The 20,204-nt window shown below is 37.4% G+C and overlaps 2 protein-coding genes across 2 annotated transcripts; both read left to right on the top strand.

Annotated features, from left to right (window-relative positions):
• The first annotated feature begins 2,856 nt into the window (after positions 1–2,856).
• nrn1lb (neuritin 1-like b) lies at positions 2,857–10,114 on the top strand. The gene is made up of 3 exons (XM_086072077.1): positions 2,857–3,105; positions 6,139–6,286; positions 7,435–10,114. The coding sequence occupies exons 1-3, from the start codon at positions 3,048–3,050 to the stop codon at positions 7,736–7,738; spliced, it is 510 nt and encodes a 169-aa protein (XP_085928203.1). The 5' UTR covers positions 2,857–3,047; the 3' UTR covers positions 7,739–10,114.
• A 1,074-nt stretch (positions 10,115–11,188) lies between these two features.
• On the top strand, positions 11,189–17,771 carry slc38a8b (solute carrier family 38 member 8b). The gene is made up of 11 exons (XM_086072076.1): positions 11,189–11,261; positions 11,728–11,926; positions 12,936–13,134; positions 13,832–13,988; positions 14,056–14,160; positions 15,345–15,402; positions 15,692–15,806; positions 15,889–16,036; positions 16,121–16,323; positions 16,968–17,019; positions 17,194–17,771. The coding sequence occupies exons 1-11, from the start codon at positions 11,254–11,256 to the stop codon at positions 17,294–17,296; spliced, it is 1,347 nt and encodes a 448-aa protein (XP_085928202.1). The 5' UTR covers positions 11,189–11,253; the 3' UTR covers positions 17,297–17,771.
• The last annotated feature ends 2,433 nt before the right edge of the window (positions 17,772–20,204 follow it).

Genomic DNA, 20,204 nt, shown 5'->3' with positions numbered 1-20,204 from the left:
TCTCTTGTTTGACATATTTCTGCTCATCCACAAGATGTTAAGACACAAAATTCCATTAATTGAACTTGAAGCTTTTCCCAAGAGGTCTGCTGACATTATAAAGAAGAGCCTGTATTTGTAATATTTTCTTCCTTTCTGTGTATTCCTATGAGCGTTTTCAGCAAGTGTAGCAAATTTGAGGTATCTCCCTTTTTCCCAAATTGACTACAAGACTACAAGTTGCACCATTGTTTCCTCCCTCTAGATGGCACTTATGAACTGTCTCATTGCGGCCCCTTTTCTCGACGATTGATATTTCTCATTTAGAATAAAGTATTGTGAACTTTAGTGTTGATATGAACACCTATAATAATGATTATGATGTCAAGGGTAAGGTTGGATGAATTGATGGTGAGTATTCCACAGAGCGAGGACCCAGACTCTAATCTCATCTGGATTTTTTCCCCCCTGCTTCTGTGTTGCATAACGCTTTAATCCAGCCCCGTCAATCAAACTTACACAACTATCTTATTTTTAAATCATGCCATTATTGCGTTCAGACCAATTTTTCTTTAAAAATGCTGAAGCAGCAAAGGTAGTAAAACACAAGTCACTACCAAACCAAACCTTATTGGTGATTGCAGTGGTGCAGAAAATCACAGCATCAAAATTGCCACCTTGCAAAAAGAAAGAAACTTAATAAAAGCTTAAATCAGCAGATGCTATATCAAAACATATTTCTGTGTTTTGCTATTTTTGTTATAATTCGTTGGTTCTAAAACAGGGTAGAGCATAAGGCCCAAAAAGTTATAAATAGGAAGCTACAAGTAATGCGTGTCCGGTGTGTGAACAGGAAGTTCTCTCTCTCTCTCTCTCTCTCTCTCTCTGGACATGTTATTATGTTATCTTGTATTATGTTTGATTTGGGGAACATTTGTAAAATTCTGAAAAGGAAAATAGATTTATGCTTAAGTACTGACCTTTTGGAATTTAAGTTATTGGAATTAACAAACACCAGCGGACATTATGTTGGTGCTACAACAACACACGTCCAAAGAGTTTGTTTCCTGTTTGCCACTCAATGATCAATATGGTAGTTTTTTTTATTGGACTCTTACTTACAATATATAATTTATCCTCTGCGAAGAACAACTATTATTGCTGTCACAATAATAGTTTTGGCCAGCTCTGGATGTATTATACCCCTCCCCCCAGTGGCCAAGGTGTGAATACCAGAAGGAACAACACAATGTCGTTTGAAAAGAAGCAAAAAAACAACTTCTTTTTTTTACATTCTATTTAATTATGCCATTGTTGTATGTTTTTGTAAAGTACAGTATTACAGAGTAAAAAAAAAAAAGTGTTACCATTTTTTTTGTCTGGTGGGGTGTTTGAAATGGATTAATGACATTCCAATTCATTTCAGTGGGAAAAGATGATTTGCAATTAAAGTGTTTGAAGAAATGAAGGCGCTCAGAACAAATTAAGCGCTTATCTCAAGGCAGAGAGTTTTTCTCTTTACACTTTTAGATACAAACCTCAACAGATTGTATAGTGGCGCCAAATATTGTTTAAAGGTTCCTTTCCGTACTCTTACATTCGAGTTTGAACTGTCCCAGTTTAAGTACCTGCGAATGCTTGATGATTTTATTTGGTAGGAGATTAAAAAAAGAACAAAAAAAAACGATCTAAAAAAGCCTAAAGTAATATCATCTCAAATCCTTTATGTTAGCCTTCCAACACAGCACTTCATTCATGTGCCTTAAGCATATCTACAAGGTGACAATGTGAAACGTGTCTGCCAAACAAACAAACAGCTGCTGCCAAAGTAGCTTCCATGAGGATGTATTGATGCAGGCCAGCGGCTTCAGACACAGACAGATTAGTCTTCAGTTAATGGTTGTATTAAACCGCAGATTAGCAATGGGCTCCCATTCCTCCTCTGCTAGTATACAGATGTGAACCAGGATTTACACTAATGCACAGTGTGAGCCATCTGTAGGAGGGTGTAGCACACAATTTGAAGGCCAAGGGGTAGAGGAAGAGGATGTCAAGCCCAGGTAAAAGGAATACGGTTCTTCATCTTAAAGAGGAAGTCAACCCCAATTTTTTTTGGTGGGGGACAATAAAATGTTCTATGCAGCCCCACTAAGTCTAAATACGGTATTTTGATTAATATTGCGTTAGTGGAATACGAGTTAAGCAGCAAAATCCAGCAGTTGTTATCAATAGCAGAAGGAGGCCATTTTGCCACTTGCTGTCGAGTGAAAATGACATCACAGTTGCTCAGGTCTCTACCAATCACAACTCAGCTTCAGAAAAAAAGGTGAGCTGTGATTGGTTCTCACAATTTTTTTTATTTTTATATCAATTTAAAAAAAATCATCGGCAGGGTTGTTAACAACTCTTCTCTGTGCGGTATCAAATTTAGATATAGATTTTTTTTTATTTTCACTTTACTTCAGAGTGTCTTTTTTTTTGTCAGATATCTTAAGATCAACACATTGTGGCTTTACATGACTCCCACATGGATTGGTTCTACTCTCAAAGGGTTCTCTGCTGGCCAAGTCTCAGGTGAGCTACATTCTCTCATCTGCATTGGGACGCCATCTGTTCACATGAAAAACAAAACAACTCATAATCATGTCTCCGTTTTACATCGTGCATGTCACGCTTGTGAGTCGTGACAGAAGGATTCTTTTACAGGTCAGTGTTTGTTAGACACATTATTACGGTGTCTCGGTATTTAGTGTGTGTCAATAAAGGTTTGAAATACTAAAGACCGGAAATTAGAATGCTTTAATCCAATGTGCCGCGCTGGGATGTGTTGGTCCAAACCTTTCGTGAGGCGCGCGCGCGCGCTCACTCACACACGCACACACGCGCACACTCACGCTAATCCATCAGGCTTGTGCCTCTGTGCGTTCTGTACTTTTGCAATCTCATGAATTCCCAACGGATGGTGGCAGGACGCTTCGCATGTTGTGGATTTTCATCCATCAGGAGCATCACATCATAGCTTCTGTGTCAGAGGAGGGACTCAGCTCCGCGGGACTCTGCTGAGCCCAATGATGAAGTCCCGGGCAGGCGTCACGGCTCTACTGCTGCCCATCGCCTTCTCCATCAGTAAGATTCGTTCTGTTTGGTCCATGTAATGATGTGTGCATTGGCAAATTTCCCAGAACTTTGTTGCAATTTTGTTCCATTTTGAGGGTTGTTTCATGTTCCTATTTGGGTCTTTTGATCATGGACATTCCCCTTTGTTCATAAAACTCAACAAGGGATATGGCATAGGTGAAATTCTGAAGAAAAACAGATGGCATAAATAATTCTTTATACGCACATTGTGTGTTTGTGCATTTTCACGTTGTGAGTGTTAATACAATTTGTTTCCCATAATTCTAGATTCAATGGTATGTTAAGAATGATGATTGTGTCGTACAATATCACAGTTTTGGGTATGTCAGGTGGATTGGAGACTACAACATATGTGTGGATATGTGTGTGACATAGACATTGTCAGTAGAGGTTAGATTACGCTGCAATGGAAAACAATAAAAGGGCGGTATTAAAATTTAGCCTGTTCAAAGATAATAATGCTCACTTTTGATTGACGCTATCAGAGAACTGTGGTGTTTAACTCCACTGCGTGAGGGAGTCACAATATTAGGCACACTGTTCAGTCTTGATCTAAGAAGCCCCTAGTACATTTTCCCACTACAGTGAACTACCCATCCATCCTTCCGTCGGTGACAGACCAGTGTTGAAGCATGGGTCACTTAACATGAATAGAGCCAGTTTCATGAAATTTAGCTATGAGAACTACTACACTATCGGTGACTGAATGTGAACCCCAGCATAGGCAGAATTATGCCTATTTGTAGATTTTTTGTTTAACTTATCCTTTGTTATTTACTGAAAAACGCAAAGTCTAATATAAAAATATTGCTTTGGCGCTATCTTGCGGCAGATTGGGGGAACTATGTTGAAGTAAAAGGAGGAGCTTCATTTCGTCAGGCAATTACATTGTCTAAGAGCATAAAGAGCTTTGCTGCCATCTTGAGGCAACTTTAGGCAATCACAAACTTTTTGGAGTGGCCACGATAAACAGCAGGGCTCTGTCCTGAGCCCACATGAATAGTGAGAGGACACTATTATTTTTTCATAAGGCTAATATCTCATCTCATAGGTTTTCATTATTATTATTATTATATTTTTTCATTATTATTATTATAATGGTTTTTTTTCTTATTAGTTTTTTCTTATTTTTTTTATATTTTTAAAAATATTTTTTTGGATTTAAAAACATTTTTTTTTAATTTTAAATTTTAATATATATATTTTTTTTTTATTTTGTAATTTTTTTTAACCAATTCTTATTAGATAGTTGTTCCTCGCTGTAGCCCTGAACATGTTAGGAGAAAATTGATGAATATTCTGTACTTAGTTGAATGGACCCCGTCAACAGTATGCAGTCTGGCAGTAGTTCATCATGAGTGTATCTATACATAAACTAATGAATCGGTATCAATATATCTTAAACTGGCAGCTTAAATTTAATTAACTTGAATAGTTAAGGTTTTAAAGATATCATAAATAATAATTATCAAACATGACAGAAGCTACATTCATTCTCTCGATGTTGGTAATTCTCTTTCAAGGAAAATACATTTAAATTACTGACAAATTAATTCCTATTGTAAATTGACAGTAATGAACTCATTGCATCGTACGCTGTCGGATTGAGTCGTTCAATATCGAACCTTAATGCAGTGAATCGATTAAATCATTCCACTTTAAAATTAACAACCTTGAATCGTATCGCACCCCATGTATTGTGTCGAATCGTCTGTTATTCGAGAAGCACAGCCCTGATAATAATACTGGACTCACAGACATATATGCTAAAAGTGATTTATCCTTTGCAAAGAATGACTAATATTGGCGTAGTTTACTGAGAAATTTGGACTGTCTGTATTACACTGCCCCCAGGTGGTCGAGCGCCAGAAGGAGCAGCACGATGTCTATTAAAGCTACTGAATGTAGAATATTCCATTTCGAATTGCTACTGCCACCTGCTGACGAAAAATGAAACTGCACATTCAGTTCTTCACATACACACCACGCACATTACGTCCGCAAAAAGCAGACAGGGCGCGGGGAATTCTAACCCAAATCCAGTCTGAAAACTATTGGCCAGGGGCTTGCAGGAGTACCCATTGTGAACAGCTAAGGTGTTAATCTACTAATTTCAGTCATAAATGGTCAAATAAAAAGCTTATTGTAAAGTTATTTTGGGGGAAAAAGTTCCATATTGCAACTTTAAGTTAAAGCAAAAAGTGTGATACATTTTTTAAAATTCTTTACATTCTTTCTCACCGTATGTGTTTTTAAATTACAATATTACAGAGTGATGTTTTTCTCATTAAAAAAAAAAAGCAATGCATTTTTTTTTAAACTGGGAAGCTGGAATGGATTAATAAAATTTCCAATCATTTCAATGAAGAAAGATAATTTGAGAAACAGTACAAGTTTTGATCATGGTCACAGACCAAATTAAAATATCAATGCACCACTGCAATTGCAACTAGAGGTTGGAGTGACGCTAGTCTGCTTCCTTGCTACTATCGGGGTGCCCTCGAGCAAGGCATCTAAAACCCCCAAAATAAAATAAAAATGAAAGATTTTCATGTGTCATGTTTTTTCATGTCAGTTTGGTGTGGAGGAAATTGTCCGACCCCGACCTTAACCCCACTAACCCACTCAATGTAGAACACATCCTGCAAGCTAGGCCTATTTGGCCAGTGACATACAGTGCTACTAAATACGACAAAACTCACTAGCCAGATTGCAAGATCGTGTGTACATAAAGCGTTCCAGAAGAAACAGAGGGTTGTGTTTTGTGTCTCATCAGTGCAGTCAGGCAGTGCTTATGTAAGGCCACAATGATTTAGGCTTTCACAATGTGTAATCCTTCCAGATGAATACAACACAACATATTTTTGCATCTTTTTGATCCTTACAAGCATATGGACATTGCATTTTACTAAACTACATGAAATCCCACAACCATCCATGTGAAGTGATATTATTTTGACCTCAAGTGCACAATGTGCATGCATTGTACAATACAGGTTGAAACTTTTCCCTTTCCCTCAGGCTTGGTCCGAGTATGTAGTGGAGCTGCAATTGCTGTTTCATGTGGTTCTATCTACAAGAGTTTTGCACAGTGTTTGCTGACACTTGGGGACAGTTTGGTGGAAACACAAAAAGACCAGGACACGCAGGATATTGATTCAATCTGCAGGTGAGAGTCAGCCTGCGCCATAGAAAACATTCACCCTCTTTCTCTCAATAGTCATCTACAGTGGCACTTTAGAAACTTCAGATGCCTTAAGCAAGTTGTAAAATGCATCATAAATTGATTGGCACCCCGCCTCTTGTCTATAGTCAGCTGGGATAGGCCCCAGCTCAAATAAGTTCAAAGTTCAAATAAAATGGATGGATGGAAATAATAAAAATGAGAGTTATGGAGGCACATTTCCCCTCTGCTGGTGGTTATACTTCATAGATCGAAGTTCTGGGTATTTTATTTTATTTTATTTATTTATATATTTATTTTTTATTTTATTTTATTTATTTAATATTTATTTTTTTACTTACTTATTTATTTATTTGTTTGTTTATTTATTATTTCCCCCGCACTTATAATTATAATGGACATGGACCACCGTTGAATAAAATATTACATTTGCTGATAGGGAAAAGCAAGAGCAGTAACATTTAGATAGATCCACAACAATTTGTGGTTCTTTAAAAAAAAAAAGTGGGCAAATTCCTTCTATTTCAACATACACAAAACACAATTTTTTGCTTTGTTAATTTGTTTCTCTTTTTGTGGGCTCCAGTTACTTACACAGGTAATATTATCTTGAATTTGACTTTGATGCGAGCACAAAATTATCGGCCCATTTGGGCTAAAACATAAAGTAGATTATATGTGAAAATGGTTGTGTTGTTTTGCTTGTATTCTGGCCTCCAATTGATTAAATAATATTGTCTTACAATAGACTTTGCTGCTTACTAGTAGCCCGTCTGTTGTTTTTAGTTAAATATGTTCGTGATCTAACCCTTACCAAAACCCTAACCCTAACCCAAAGAAGAAAGAAAAAAAAGCCTCCTAGAACATCTAAGATTGAAAGATTTATAGAGTTAAATCAGATGCACGGTGTGTATACTTGCGCAACCACATTATGTCAGTTGTTTATTTTTTACTTTCACTCAAAAATAATTTTTTTCCCCCCAATCAAATTGCACGTCACTTTAATGGTGGCAAAAGTGTTTTAAATGAGTGATCTTGGAAAATCAACTGGGGTGTGTAGACTTTCTATATCAGCTGATGGCTTCTTCCGCACCCAATGTTCCTTACTTCCTTCTCTTCCTCGTTCCTAAAAGATCCTGGAATAACTTCCATGCTTGTGCCAACGTGGCCATGTCCGGCTGTCCCAGAGAAGCAGCGGCGGTGTGGGAGTCCCTAAGACAAGAATCCAGGAAGGACCAGTTCTCTGGAAACCTCTACAACATGTGCGCCAGCCTCACCACCCTCGCACCCAGCACTGTGCCTGCACCCCTAACCCCTCCCACCTCGGATCAGACCAACCAGGAAACACTGAAGGGGAGAACATACCAATGCGGGCCCTCTCTCGCCACAGTCATCTTTCCCACATGTAGCATGTTGTTAATGCTGCTCAGGATCTAGCTTCAGTAATTTACAATGGATTGAAGTCGGTGAAGAGACATTAGTATGACCATTTGTTTTACCAGCAGACTGTATAACATAGTATAATTTACTGTCTATTCTGATCTGAGTGCTTGAAAAAATTGTGAGGTTGCTCAGGAACATTTAGGTGACCAGATCAGAGAATAATAATACCAGCTTTAAGCTTTTTAAATCACAATGACAGTCAACAGGCAGTTGATTCACACACATGAGCACAGATCACAGGTCAGGAGCGTTTGTGATTAGGTCTTTATCCTAAAATCAGGATTTCTGAGGCCGAGGTAGGAAGACTTATTGTCTCTTTTGTTTCAGATTTAAAATGCATTTCAGCACGATCAGATTAAATGCCTGGTTCTCAGAGAGAAGCCGACCTAATTGAAATAGTTTTGGTCAAGACAAGTGGACTGCAAACAGCTGCCAGCTTTGGACTGAACGGACTCTTTTCTGGGTGATATGTTAAATGAAAAAAAAAATGTAGTCAGTACAAACACTGTCTATTATATATTTATTATTTAACACATTTATTTTTATTTGACATAAAATTCAGATAGCACATCTAATTTTATTTTATTTTATTTTTTCTAAACACGCACATTTTGAGTATATGGTGTTCCATTCCACTGAGCCGGTGCCATTTGCTTGTTGTAGAGCTCTGAAAATAAACATACAGTATTTTGTCCCCCCCCCCCCCCCCAACTCTAAAACTCATAACACACATATTAAAATACTCAAAATTTCTATTGACGCATCTCAGGCTAGTTCATTTTTTTATAACGACACTCTACATTCGAGTAATAGGACTGAAAGTCAAAGTAGCGAGTTTTTAGCATACAATTAGCAAATACATTAACTATAGCCACATGTTGACGTTCAGCATATTACAATGATTCAACAACAACAACAACAAAATACTGTATATAAAAAAACACAAAATAATTTAGGTAGCAAGAGTTTGCCTAGAACTTAAACCAACCACCCCAGATTCATAGTAGATACATCATCGAATATACAGAAATTTTAATTTTGGCCTTTCCGTGGCCTGAAGAGATTAAGAATGATGGAACTTCCTGTTGACCATGGAACTGAAATTTTCAGAGGGGTAATGGACTGAGTGAAAACCCATACACATGACTAAAGTGTAAATTTAACAAAAAACAAACAAACAAACAAACAAACAAACAAAACAAAACTCTTAAAATATAGTTTGGATAGAAGTAACAAAAATATGTAAAAAGTATGACTTTTTACAAAGCATTTACAGTAATATTATATTTTATTGGAAAAACTCATTTTAGATAGCGGAAAGATGCAATAAATGCATTTTTTTTCTAGTGTTCAAAGTGGTTTAAGTTTTTAACATTTTGATTTGCAATTATTAAATATGCAAACACATCAATGTGCAGGACACTGCTTCAAAAAATCATGAATTTAATTTTCTGTGGACACAAATGGCAACGATTCTGTGGAATATATCTCAGATAAAACATTGAATTAATAATCACAATTTTTTTTATATTGATATGATTTTGAGCACAATATGTTATTTTTATGTTTCACAGATATAAAATGCATAGTCACAGTTCATTTTATTTTTTTAAATTGAGATTTCGTGTGTAAAATGTAGCTATTTCAGTTAGTGAGTGCTGGGAGTATTTGGCCGCATGTGTGCGTGTGTGTGTAATCTTAATACCCTTAAACGGTTTCATAACAATGGCGGCATGAGTATATTAATCTCGCCTGTCTTTATTCATCCGCTGTGGGTGTGCACCTCCAAACCTTTGAAACACTCTTAGAGAAACTTTATGGCGAAATGAGAGCGAGGATGACGTAACATCTAAAAAATGTCAAAGGTCAGATGTGAATGCGCCATCACTGCAGCATGAATATTAAGAAGCAGGAGCTGCTGAGCCAGCCATTGTGTCCTGCTTTTATAAAAGATTGCTGCATTAAAATTATATTAAAGTCAGTTACTGGTATTCTAATCGTGTAATTTTATTTTCACAAAGGCTTATCAATAAATGTAGTTAAATGATAGCAGTGTTGATATGAAATAAGAGTGACTGCATGTTAAAGGTCATTGGTTTGTCGGTTGTTTGAGTGACGAAAAGGCACATTTTGATGATGGCCTATTTTCATTATCCCAGTGACAAGTCAGCATGTAAAGAGGAAAGTGTCTCCTGAATATGAATGCGTGTATCAATATGCAGGCCATTATTATAGAATATTATGAGATGCAGTGATGGGATGGAAAATATTCATGTATTTTTAAATAAAACAGAATGATCAGCCTTCCACTTTAGTATGGCTGTTATTTACCCTTTTTATGATGTAAAAGAAAAAAAACTGGAATTGCATCATCTATTTCAATGAGATTAAGATAGAAACAACATTGGGCAGAACTACTTCCCATGTTCAGGATTTTTTTTTGAGTGTTGTTAGTACTTGGGTAAAATTTAGGTACATCCAAAAATATTATTATTATTATTATTATTATTATTATTATTAACTCCATCCAACCGGGGAGTGTTCTAAAATCCTTTGTGTGTCTTGAATCAGATTTTTCTGCAAATAATTTGAGAAAATCTTCAATACAATGATCAAATCTTTATAAGATAACTCAAAGAAAAGCATTGTGTTTAAAACAGTGAGTATAGCACACAAGGTTCTGATCCTCCCCCCCCCCCCCCATTCTCTCTTTCTCGTGGACAACAGATGGTGTGCGACGTCAAACATGTTCAGGATTATGGAGTGCCATGTACCAGATTGTGTTCTCTGTTCTATATGACCAAGACATAAAGGAATGTGAGATTCCATAGGCCTACCTCATCACACAGCCACTGACAGTTTAGATTCCAAATAAATAAATAAATTAATCCAACCTGAGAGTAATTGTGCATGAAAAATAAATGCCCCCCCCCCCCCATTAAAGTTACAGCACAAACTCTATGTACAGACCCCAAAAATTATTTTGTAGAAGAAAAATAGTATTTTACCTACCATTAACTTAATTATAAAGTGATAAACAAGGTTAAAATGTGTGTCTGTTGTGGCCATTTGTTCAGATTAGATGACAACAGCATTTGGGAACCTGAAAACATAATAAGTTGAAAAAGGGTGACAAAATTGAATTTCTTGAAAACATCGTAATTCTCCATTACAATTTTTTCAATATTGCAAACAGACATAAAAAGCTAACGAAACATATTCGTTTGCATTTCTGTAGCAGAAAATATTCATACAATAAGAAAAATTGCACTCTGCAAAATTGTCCATTTATAAAAACATACAGCAATGACATAATTCAACTGAATGTAATTTTTTTTAACAGTATTTGCATCAATTCAATTGATATTGAGCTGCTCTTTCTGGCGTGCGTGCCTTGGCCACATGGGGGCAGTATAATACCGATAAACAGACGCACCATTCAAGAGTTTCTTAACCATCTCAGTAAACTGCAGTAATATTGTTTTTTTGTTTATTTTTGAAGGATTAAAATGCACATGTAAGTATTGTTTTATTGTTGGTGTGCACCTGTTGCCACCCCAAAAATAACACCACACCGATTTTGCATTGGGTAAACTAACTATTGAGGCAAAGTTGTGTTGTTGTTCACCTCAAAATGACTTTTACGTTGCGTTTTTTTCCCCCTTGGACAGAGACAACTACTGTCCTGACAACACACTTGCTATTAAATCACGTGCAATATTTACTTACGTGTACAAATCCTGCGTGCCTCCCATGAGGTCAATCAGAATTCAAGCTTCACGTTATAACCTGAATGAGAGAGGAAGAGGGCAGCCAGACGCCCAAGTGTCACATTTGTCACCTCAGAGTGAAATGTTTAATAGTCAAAACGTCCAATTAGACCACGTGGCTGAAAGGGCAGCAGGACCATATATGTGCATTACGGTGGCCTGGGCTGGGAGTGGAGGAATTAGTTGAACCTCGAGGAATTGTGTTTGTGGAAGCGACAGCAATATGGAGGAACTAGCCCGGGAGAGCATTAGCCTGCTGGCTCGGTCCGCATCCCATTCAGATCCCCCGCGGCTGGGATCCTTCGGCGCCGTGTTCATCATGCTCAAGTCTGCGCTTGGAGCCGGACTGCTAAACTTCCCATGGGCCTTCCAGAAAGCTGGCGGAGTGACTACTGCTGTTAGCGTGGAGCTGGTATGTGAACGCACGAGTTGCAAGGATGACTGTGATTACTGATTTAGCGTGCATGTCAATAAGAGCACATTCGAAATTTACACCAAAGTATTAGATTGTTCTTTACTGTACAATGAAGTGATTATTATGTTAGGAGTCGGACTATATTGAAGGTCTTTTAGCCAGGCCTTAAGTGTTGATATTTGTCGTTAATTGACAGCCACCCCAAAAATACAGTTTTTGATTGCCTATATGCCACAAGATGGTGGCACAGCCCCACTTGGCGCTTAACTTCACACTTATTTTCTAACCCTTTTATTATTATTATGATTATTATTATTATAGAAAGAGCTTTGAGCCCAAAAGGCAGAGGACAGGTTCCCTAAGAAATCAGAAAGAATTGGCAAGTAGAGAACCGCAAATACGTAGGGGAACACTGTACACACTTAAGCCCTTTTCTCCCTTGTGTGAAAATATTCACATGCTTTTCACGGGTGAATTCTAATTAAGCCTCCACTCAAGGCACTCAGCTGTCACTGCATGAGGTTTCCAGGTAGACCAGGGGCCCCAAATGGTTAGAGGTAATGTAAATTTATAATGGGACCCAAACTGAGAAAAATATATAATGTTATAATTGCCTTAACATCAGCATATAAATTATGGGCTAAGAATAAACAACTTATGTCTTTATTATAAAAACAACAATTCATTAAAAAGGTCTGAATCACAACATTACATTTTAAGCCAATTCAAACGGACCTGTTTTGACTAACAACCTTTTGAAAAAGACAGAAAATGTACAGTATTGTAAAGTGATTAGAAAGTAGGTAAGGACCATCATGTGTTCAGTTGCAGACAGTTCTGATTTGGTACCATCATTTCAACCCAACCATGAATTCATTTCACACAGTAACTGACAGACAAAGCAAAAAAGCTAATTATGAAGAATGCTGCTAAATCACTTTAAAAAAATGACATGGACAAAAGTATTCAGAGTCTGTTGACGACAAAGTTTCGGCTACTCGTGCAGGTATCTCTGGTGTTCCTCATCAGCGGACTGGTCATCCTTGGCTACGCCTCGTCCGTCAGCAGACAAAAGACATACCAGGATGTGGTGCGAGAAGTGTGTGGACAAGCCATTGGCCAACTTTGTGAAGTCTGTTTCTGCTTCAACCTCTTCATGATATGCGTCGCCTTTCTGGTGGTGGTACAGGACCAGCTGGAGAAATGTGAGTCCTTTATACTGAGGTATTATATACTGCCCACTAGTGGCCACACACACCAGAAAGATCCACATGTGATTCTTTATTGAATTATTTGAATTTCTTATTGTTTTACTACTTAGATACACAAAGTATTAGAGTGCTCTTTTCACATGATATAAATGTTTTTTTTTTAATTGATGAAAAGGAAAAGCACTCTGCTAAACTTGAACGTTAGCACTTTTTTTGTGTTTGAACATATGAGTTGTATGTCATATTGTAATAATAATACCTTTTCGATAATCCGCACATAAACATTCATTGTAGTTAGTATTATGATAAACACGTGCTTGGGATGCATTACTGCAACCTGGTTTTCATTTTCCTTTTTGTCATCTTGTCCATCTGACATCATCCTAATCCCTTAAATGTTTTTGCTGTCCGAATTTTAAACAGAGCATTTGATTGGATTTTCAGATACACGCCCAGCATCCATTTTGACGCAGGCAGTGCAGATGGGCTCAAGCACTTAGCGTGATAACATGCCTTCATTGAACACATCTTTTCAAAATTGCTTGTACTGTACATATGCAAATGATTCACACGATTTGACCAAATATCGATTATTTATTTACAGTGTAAATCTTTTATGGCTCACAGACATTTCCATGTGTTATTATAATGATAGTAGTTATTCTTATTCTCCTATTTTTGTGTTCACCAGTGTGTATTTCTTTATATGAGACGGTGACGGGGTCAAGTGAAGGTGAAATACCATATCACTGGTACACTGACCAACGCTTTGCCCTCTTCGTTATGTGTCTCGTCATCATCCTGCCGCTGTCCATCCCAAAAGAAATTGGCATTCAGAAATACACAAGGTTTGTGTACGTGTACATTGGAATGATATCTCATTGTTGTCAATGAATGTATTTCTCGTCACCACAGTGTGCTGGGGACATTGGCTGCGACCTATCTGTGTGTGGCGGTGATTGTCAAATACTACCTGATGGACAGCCACACGGCCATTCTGACGCCACAGCACACTCAAGGGTCAGTCACAAGGTTTTTGTATTTTATAATAAACAAACAATAATGCCACAAATAAATAGCATTTATTTAAAGACAAGTTAGCTTCATTTTGATAAACTTTTCATAAACAGACTAACTCAATGTGCTTCACATAGTAAAGAAGTTAAAGTTTTTTTCCCCACATTATTATTTTTTTTGCTTAAAATTCCTGGACATTGTACTGCTGTAAAAAATAAATAAATAAACAAATAAAAAAAATAAAAAATAATAAACAACCATTGTTTCTTCATTTTCTTGTTCATTTACATGCCTGGAAAGGTCATTTTGTTTGGGAAAAAAATAATGACCAAAAAAAAAAAAAAGATCATAAGAGTTTAAGAGCTTATGTAACAAATTTTCATGTTTTTCTTTATAATAAACAAAACGCTGCCAAAAGGCACATGCTTTCCTTTGTCTTTCATGCACCTTTAGTAGGAGTTCAAATTCCCCAGAAAATAAAGTGGTCTACAATTTTTTTCTATAACTGTTACATGGAGATGCCTCAGCTCGTCAGTGACCTGCAGTAATATTAGTCATTATTCACTGATATGCCTGTGAGTAAAATATGCAAATTCACCTATTTGTTCCTCCAGTATATATTTTTTGTTTTTAGTTCTTTTTGGGTGTCATTTATATTTGTCCTCCGTGAGTAGTGGAGAACCACTGTATTGTTATTGTTTCCTGTCTCTATGTGTTGCAATTCTTATACACTGCTGGAAGTAGTGCAACTATGACAAATGCTTTGCAATTAAGACGATAAAAAGATGGCAATAAATCAGGGATGTCAACCATACAGTCTGTGGGCCATCATTGGGTCCAATTCAGCTAGTATGGATGATTTTTGTTTGTTTTTTGCAGTGTAGAACTTAGCAATTTAATTTTTTTTTAAAAAAAATTAAAAAGGAACTCACTTTGACCACTGGAGGTCACACTGAAGCTACATTTTATTTCTGTGAAAATGAATACCTACTGCAGTGGACATATTTGAAGATGATTAATTACAACATTTCTGTCAACAATTTAAAAGGGTAAAACCCTTTTGTTTTTTGTTCATACTAGCCAATTCTCACAAATTCATCTTCACCTGAAATTATTTTAGGTTAAGTCTTCTTTTGTCTTGGTCTGCAAGTGATGTCAGTCTTTTTTCTTTTCTTTTCTTTTTACAGTGTGGGCTCGTGGGCATCCATGTTCAGTGTTGTGCCGACCATCTGCTTTGGTTTCCAGGTAGGATCCACATATTTAGAATGGCTTGTATGCAGGCTCTTCACATGAATTGCAGCATATGGAATTCATCAACTCCATTGAGTAAATAACAATTAGAATCAAATGAACATCCAAACAATACACTCAACACATTTAACAAACTAGAACAAAGAGTTGGAGCTGGAGCCACAAGGCTGTCTTTCAATTATAACATTAGTGACGTCTGACTTCACAAATGTACAAAAATAAACAATAATCTGACAGCTGCATATCAACATGTTGTAGAAAGTCTGCATGCTTGTGTGTGCAGTGTCACGAGGCCTGTATAGCAATCTACAGCAGCATGGAGAACCAAAAGCTTACGCACTGGGTGGTCATCTCTGTCGTCTCCATGCTCTTCTGTTTGCTCATCTACACGCTCACCGGTGAGTTGACCTCCAAAAATCACAAAGCTCCTTGCATTGTAAGCTGGAAACTGCTAAATGCGTCCACTTTATCTACCGCCAGGTGTGTATGGCTTCATGACATTCGGTCGAGAAGTTGCTTCCGATATCTTGATGTCGTACCCGGGGAATGATGTCGTCATGATAATTTCCAGACTGCTTTTTGGAATATCAATCATTACTATTTATCCAATTATTCTTCTTCTCGGGAGGTATGTAAAAAATGTTCGCCTGCACACGTATTGAAAGTTTCAGGTTTGTGAATATTTACTAAACAAAGTGCGTGCGTCTCACAGGTCCGTCATCCTGAACCTGATGGTGCGAATCCAAAGGCGTCGACGGGGAATCGTCACAAGCTCTTTTGAGAGTCGCTGCAGGGCGCTTCTTACTGTTATCTGGATCACCGTTACCCTTCTCATCGCCATGTTTGTCCCTGACATGAGCGAGGTCATCAGTGTCATTGGAGGAATCAGTGCCTTCTTCATCTTTATCTTCCCTGGTACATATTTTTCTACACTGTTTTATATGTAGACAGGCTACTGCAAGGTTTACATTAAGCATCTCTAATTGGGTCATTCCAGATTTGGAGAACAATTTAGGCACCAGCATTTTTTTTAAAGGGCCAACTACTTTCTTGTTGTTGTTATGATTTCAAGGAAAACAGGCATATTATTTGAATTGTTTACCTCAAGGTACATTGTATTATCATTTTAGTATTAGTCTGCTAGCAGTAGAGTACACCGTATTAGTTTAATAACAGTAACATGGTTGTAAGTAACAGGGCTGCAAATCAATGCTACGATGGCGTTTTAGCTCAAGAGGACATGCAAGCTATGCTAGCTGCGATGCTAACTGGTCAAGAGCAAACTATCAAGAAAAGGAACATTTTGTCTTTTTCCGATGACATGAGTTACAGGGTTGAATTAGTTTGAATAACACAATCCATTATGTCTGAAAACATTGAAGAAAAAAAAAGAGCAGGAGAGAATAGAGGACTTACCTTGGGTTGACGCACAGCAAGTACACGTAGCTTGATTGTGTCATTTTTGCTGAGTCATGTAGATTGGTTAGATTGTCAGTGTGTAAATGTGGATAACTGAGGCTGCATTATTGAAATGCAAAGTTATCTGTCTTGCAATGCAGGTCTGTGCTTGGTATTCATCATGCAAAATGAACCTGTGAGTCCGAGAGTCAAGTGAGTACGCTCCACTAAGACAATCATTTCTACACAGAACAAAAATACGAATGCAACACTTTTTTTGTTGCTCCCATTGTCACAGTTAAATTTACGCAGCTAAACTCAACCACCAAATGTTTTTTTTTTAATTTATTTTTTTACTTTTACTAACACAATTGTTACATTTTGCAGGGTCGTTTTAACAGTTTGGGGAATCCTCACCATTGTTGTTGGAGCCTTCATCTTCGGACAGAGCACGACTATTGCAGTCATGGAGCTTCTTAGCAAATTCTGACAGTCTGAATATCCTCCTCATCATTATGATCATCATCTTGGTGCTTTACTTTGACTCCTGGGCGATTGTTGGCACTCTTTTGCACAAGTGAAGTTCCTTTTTTTTTTCTCCCCCCCTCCCCTTGTGTCTGTGATTCTCATCCAGGTAGTCCATAGCCTTGACGTTTTATTGTTCTTTTTTTCAGTGTGTGTGTGTGTGTGTGTGTTCATAAATCACGATTAAATAGTTCTAAATCAAACAATATAAAATGAACCTTTTGTTGTATTTGATTGTATATAATTATCAGGAAATATGAAATGATGTGGATGGATTTAATCTGAAAATACGTCTCTAGTATTTCATCACAAAATGCTTTCATCTCAGAGCTGACAGGGGGCAGTATTGCATCTTGTATGAATTATATATTTTTATCGGAGGAGCACAGTAAATCATGCACATGTGCAAATTAATTAATTGCATGTTCATTTTGACATCATCTCAAACTCTTTCTGCAATTAGAATATTTACCTCTCTCTGCTGGTAAATTAGATCATTTTCTTGAACAAATGATGTATTTTTCTGTGCGTGCGTTGAATCATCCTATGTCTGATTTTAATCTGCAACTGTCACCTTCCAAGACTAATGTTAAACGAGTTATGGTAGTGCAAATGCTTACTCCATGTGCTGGATTGAGTCATGTGTACTGTTGAAGAAGAAATGAGAAAAGCAACTAGAAATACTAGAGTAATTGTAAATGTGACTGGGTGCCTCTGTGTATGAGCTTTAACTGAGCACATGGCAAAGAAAGACAAAAGCGCTCTACCTCTAGGCGCATATACTGTGGTTAATTAATATAATTAAACTATAAACCATCAGGAAACAGTTAATTTCTGTAATGTTTACGTCCCGCCCATCCATTGCAGTTCTCAGCCTCCAGAGACTGGGATGCTGCTTGTGTTCAACCCATGGGAGATTATACAGCATTTCAACCTGCTGGCCAAATGACTTAATCCAGTAAATGTGGGGCTGAAAAAAGAAGCCTTGAAAATTACACCGAGTCCCTTAGCAGCTTTTCTGGAAACTGTAACTGTAACAAAGTTTGGGCTGACCAAGTAATTTCCTTAAATTTGAAAGAAAAGCACAGTTTTTCAATGAAGATAACTTTAACCAGAAATACACTCGATACATTGTTAAGGTGGCAAATGACTATTCCAGCTGCAAAAATCCGTTTTTGGTGCATGCGCCTCTTCCTCAGAGCAAAAGTCCCTGTTACTTGCCAATAGCCATTTCTGTTTCTGTCATTTTACCATTAGGCATTAGATATAGCTGTTATTCAGCTATTTCTGATTTTGTGAGTGATCTGAAGTGAGGCTGGCTGCTCACTGCCTCACTTGCCATCTCCCCCAAAGATACCCCAGGAAATACGCCAATTTAACAATTTTAAGGATGAAAAAAAATATTGGATTAAAAAAAGAAAATCAATATAACACACAGAAAAGAGAGCTAAAAATGGACACATAATATTTATGTAATCATTATTTGTATTATGTTACGCTCCACTTGCGGGGGAGGTGTTGCGGATAAAGGAATTATGTAGTTTCACTGTTCAAGTCACAAAAGCATCCTTCCCCCGAGAACCATCATGGAACCACCCGCCTGTTCATCTTCCTCCGTAAACCAAGTACTATATAGCCTGCTAAATAACAAACAGATGGACGAACTACCACTTCGGCCTTGGTAAAGGTCTGCCATACATACGGTCATTACAACAAATCTAATGGCAGCTTACTTACATTATTGTATGTTGTCTCCAGCCGCGAACATACCAGAATAATGAACAATAATCCATGTCATTGAGATTCAACACCTAGATTCTAATCAAACATCTGTTGAGATACTTCAAAGTGGACGGATGGACAAACTGAAATGCCATTAGCATCTCACAGCAACCGCTAAAAAACATTCTTCATTCTCTACATTAGATTATGTTTTCATTTTCCTTTGCGACATTCATTACGGCGCCGTCCCCTGTAGCTACTGTGTTATCGAGAAATTATAATGTCCGCCTCTTGTGGTGCTAATTTGTGGCGCCTTGTCTCTTAAATGTTTAATTGTTCCTGATAAGAATGTCAGAGAAAGGGGCTGGATCGTAATGGATGTGGCTACAGTTCCTTTACTATGTATGTGTGTGTGTGTGTGTGTGTGTGTGTAAGAAGGTGAAACCTTTCTGGGCTTGCTGGGTATGTGACATGTATGTTGTATGTTTGACATTACTATGTACGGCTATCCGCGTGACCTTCTTTTACTATGCATCAAGGTTATAATCGTCAGGCTGAGAACATCATGCGTCCATCACTGTGAGGCTGGCCTTTATTGGAGTGTTGACAGCAGGTCTCTGACCTGCAGGGTAAGCCTTGCATGGTAATCGCTGCTGTGGCAATGTGTTCATATGAAAAAGAGACTTCGTTCACCACGCATGTGTGACGCATGATCAAATGTGATGCACTAATGACCTCATATGTCGACTTGTTTGCATCACCCCGAGCTTGAGGATCAAGCAGCAATTTGGTGAACGGTGATCAAATCATCATCATTAAAAAAAAGAGGCTTCAAGAGCCTTTCAGTCTGCTAACTTAAAAGCTCATGCTAATTAGTAGGGGTGTGCCAAAAAAAAATCGATTCTCATTTAGTATGATTCAGAATTGATTTTAAATGTCCCAAAAATCGATTTAATTTAAATTATTTTATACTGTCTTCCCTTTTTTTGTTTGTGCCTGTATTGGGAGCACTGTTCATGTTGTACCCGATTTGGCCACTTAGGGGCAGTGTGGTTCCACGCGTTTTGATACACTGTTAAGTTGTAGCCACATTAGAGAGTAGAAGGAAAAAGTCACAATCAAATTATTATAATAAAAGTGTTTTGTTTTTT

This window comes from Leptonotus elevatus, chromosome 3 (assembly GCF_054856555.1).
Source record: "Leptonotus elevatus isolate MCC_2025b chromosome 3, RoL_Lele_1.0, whole genome shotgun sequence".
Classification (NCBI taxonomy): Eukaryota; Metazoa; Chordata; class Actinopteri; order Syngnathiformes; family Syngnathidae; genus Leptonotus; species Leptonotus elevatus.
The sequence above is the reverse complement of the archived record's forward strand: the minus strand, read 5'-3'. Positions and strand labels throughout refer to the sequence as shown.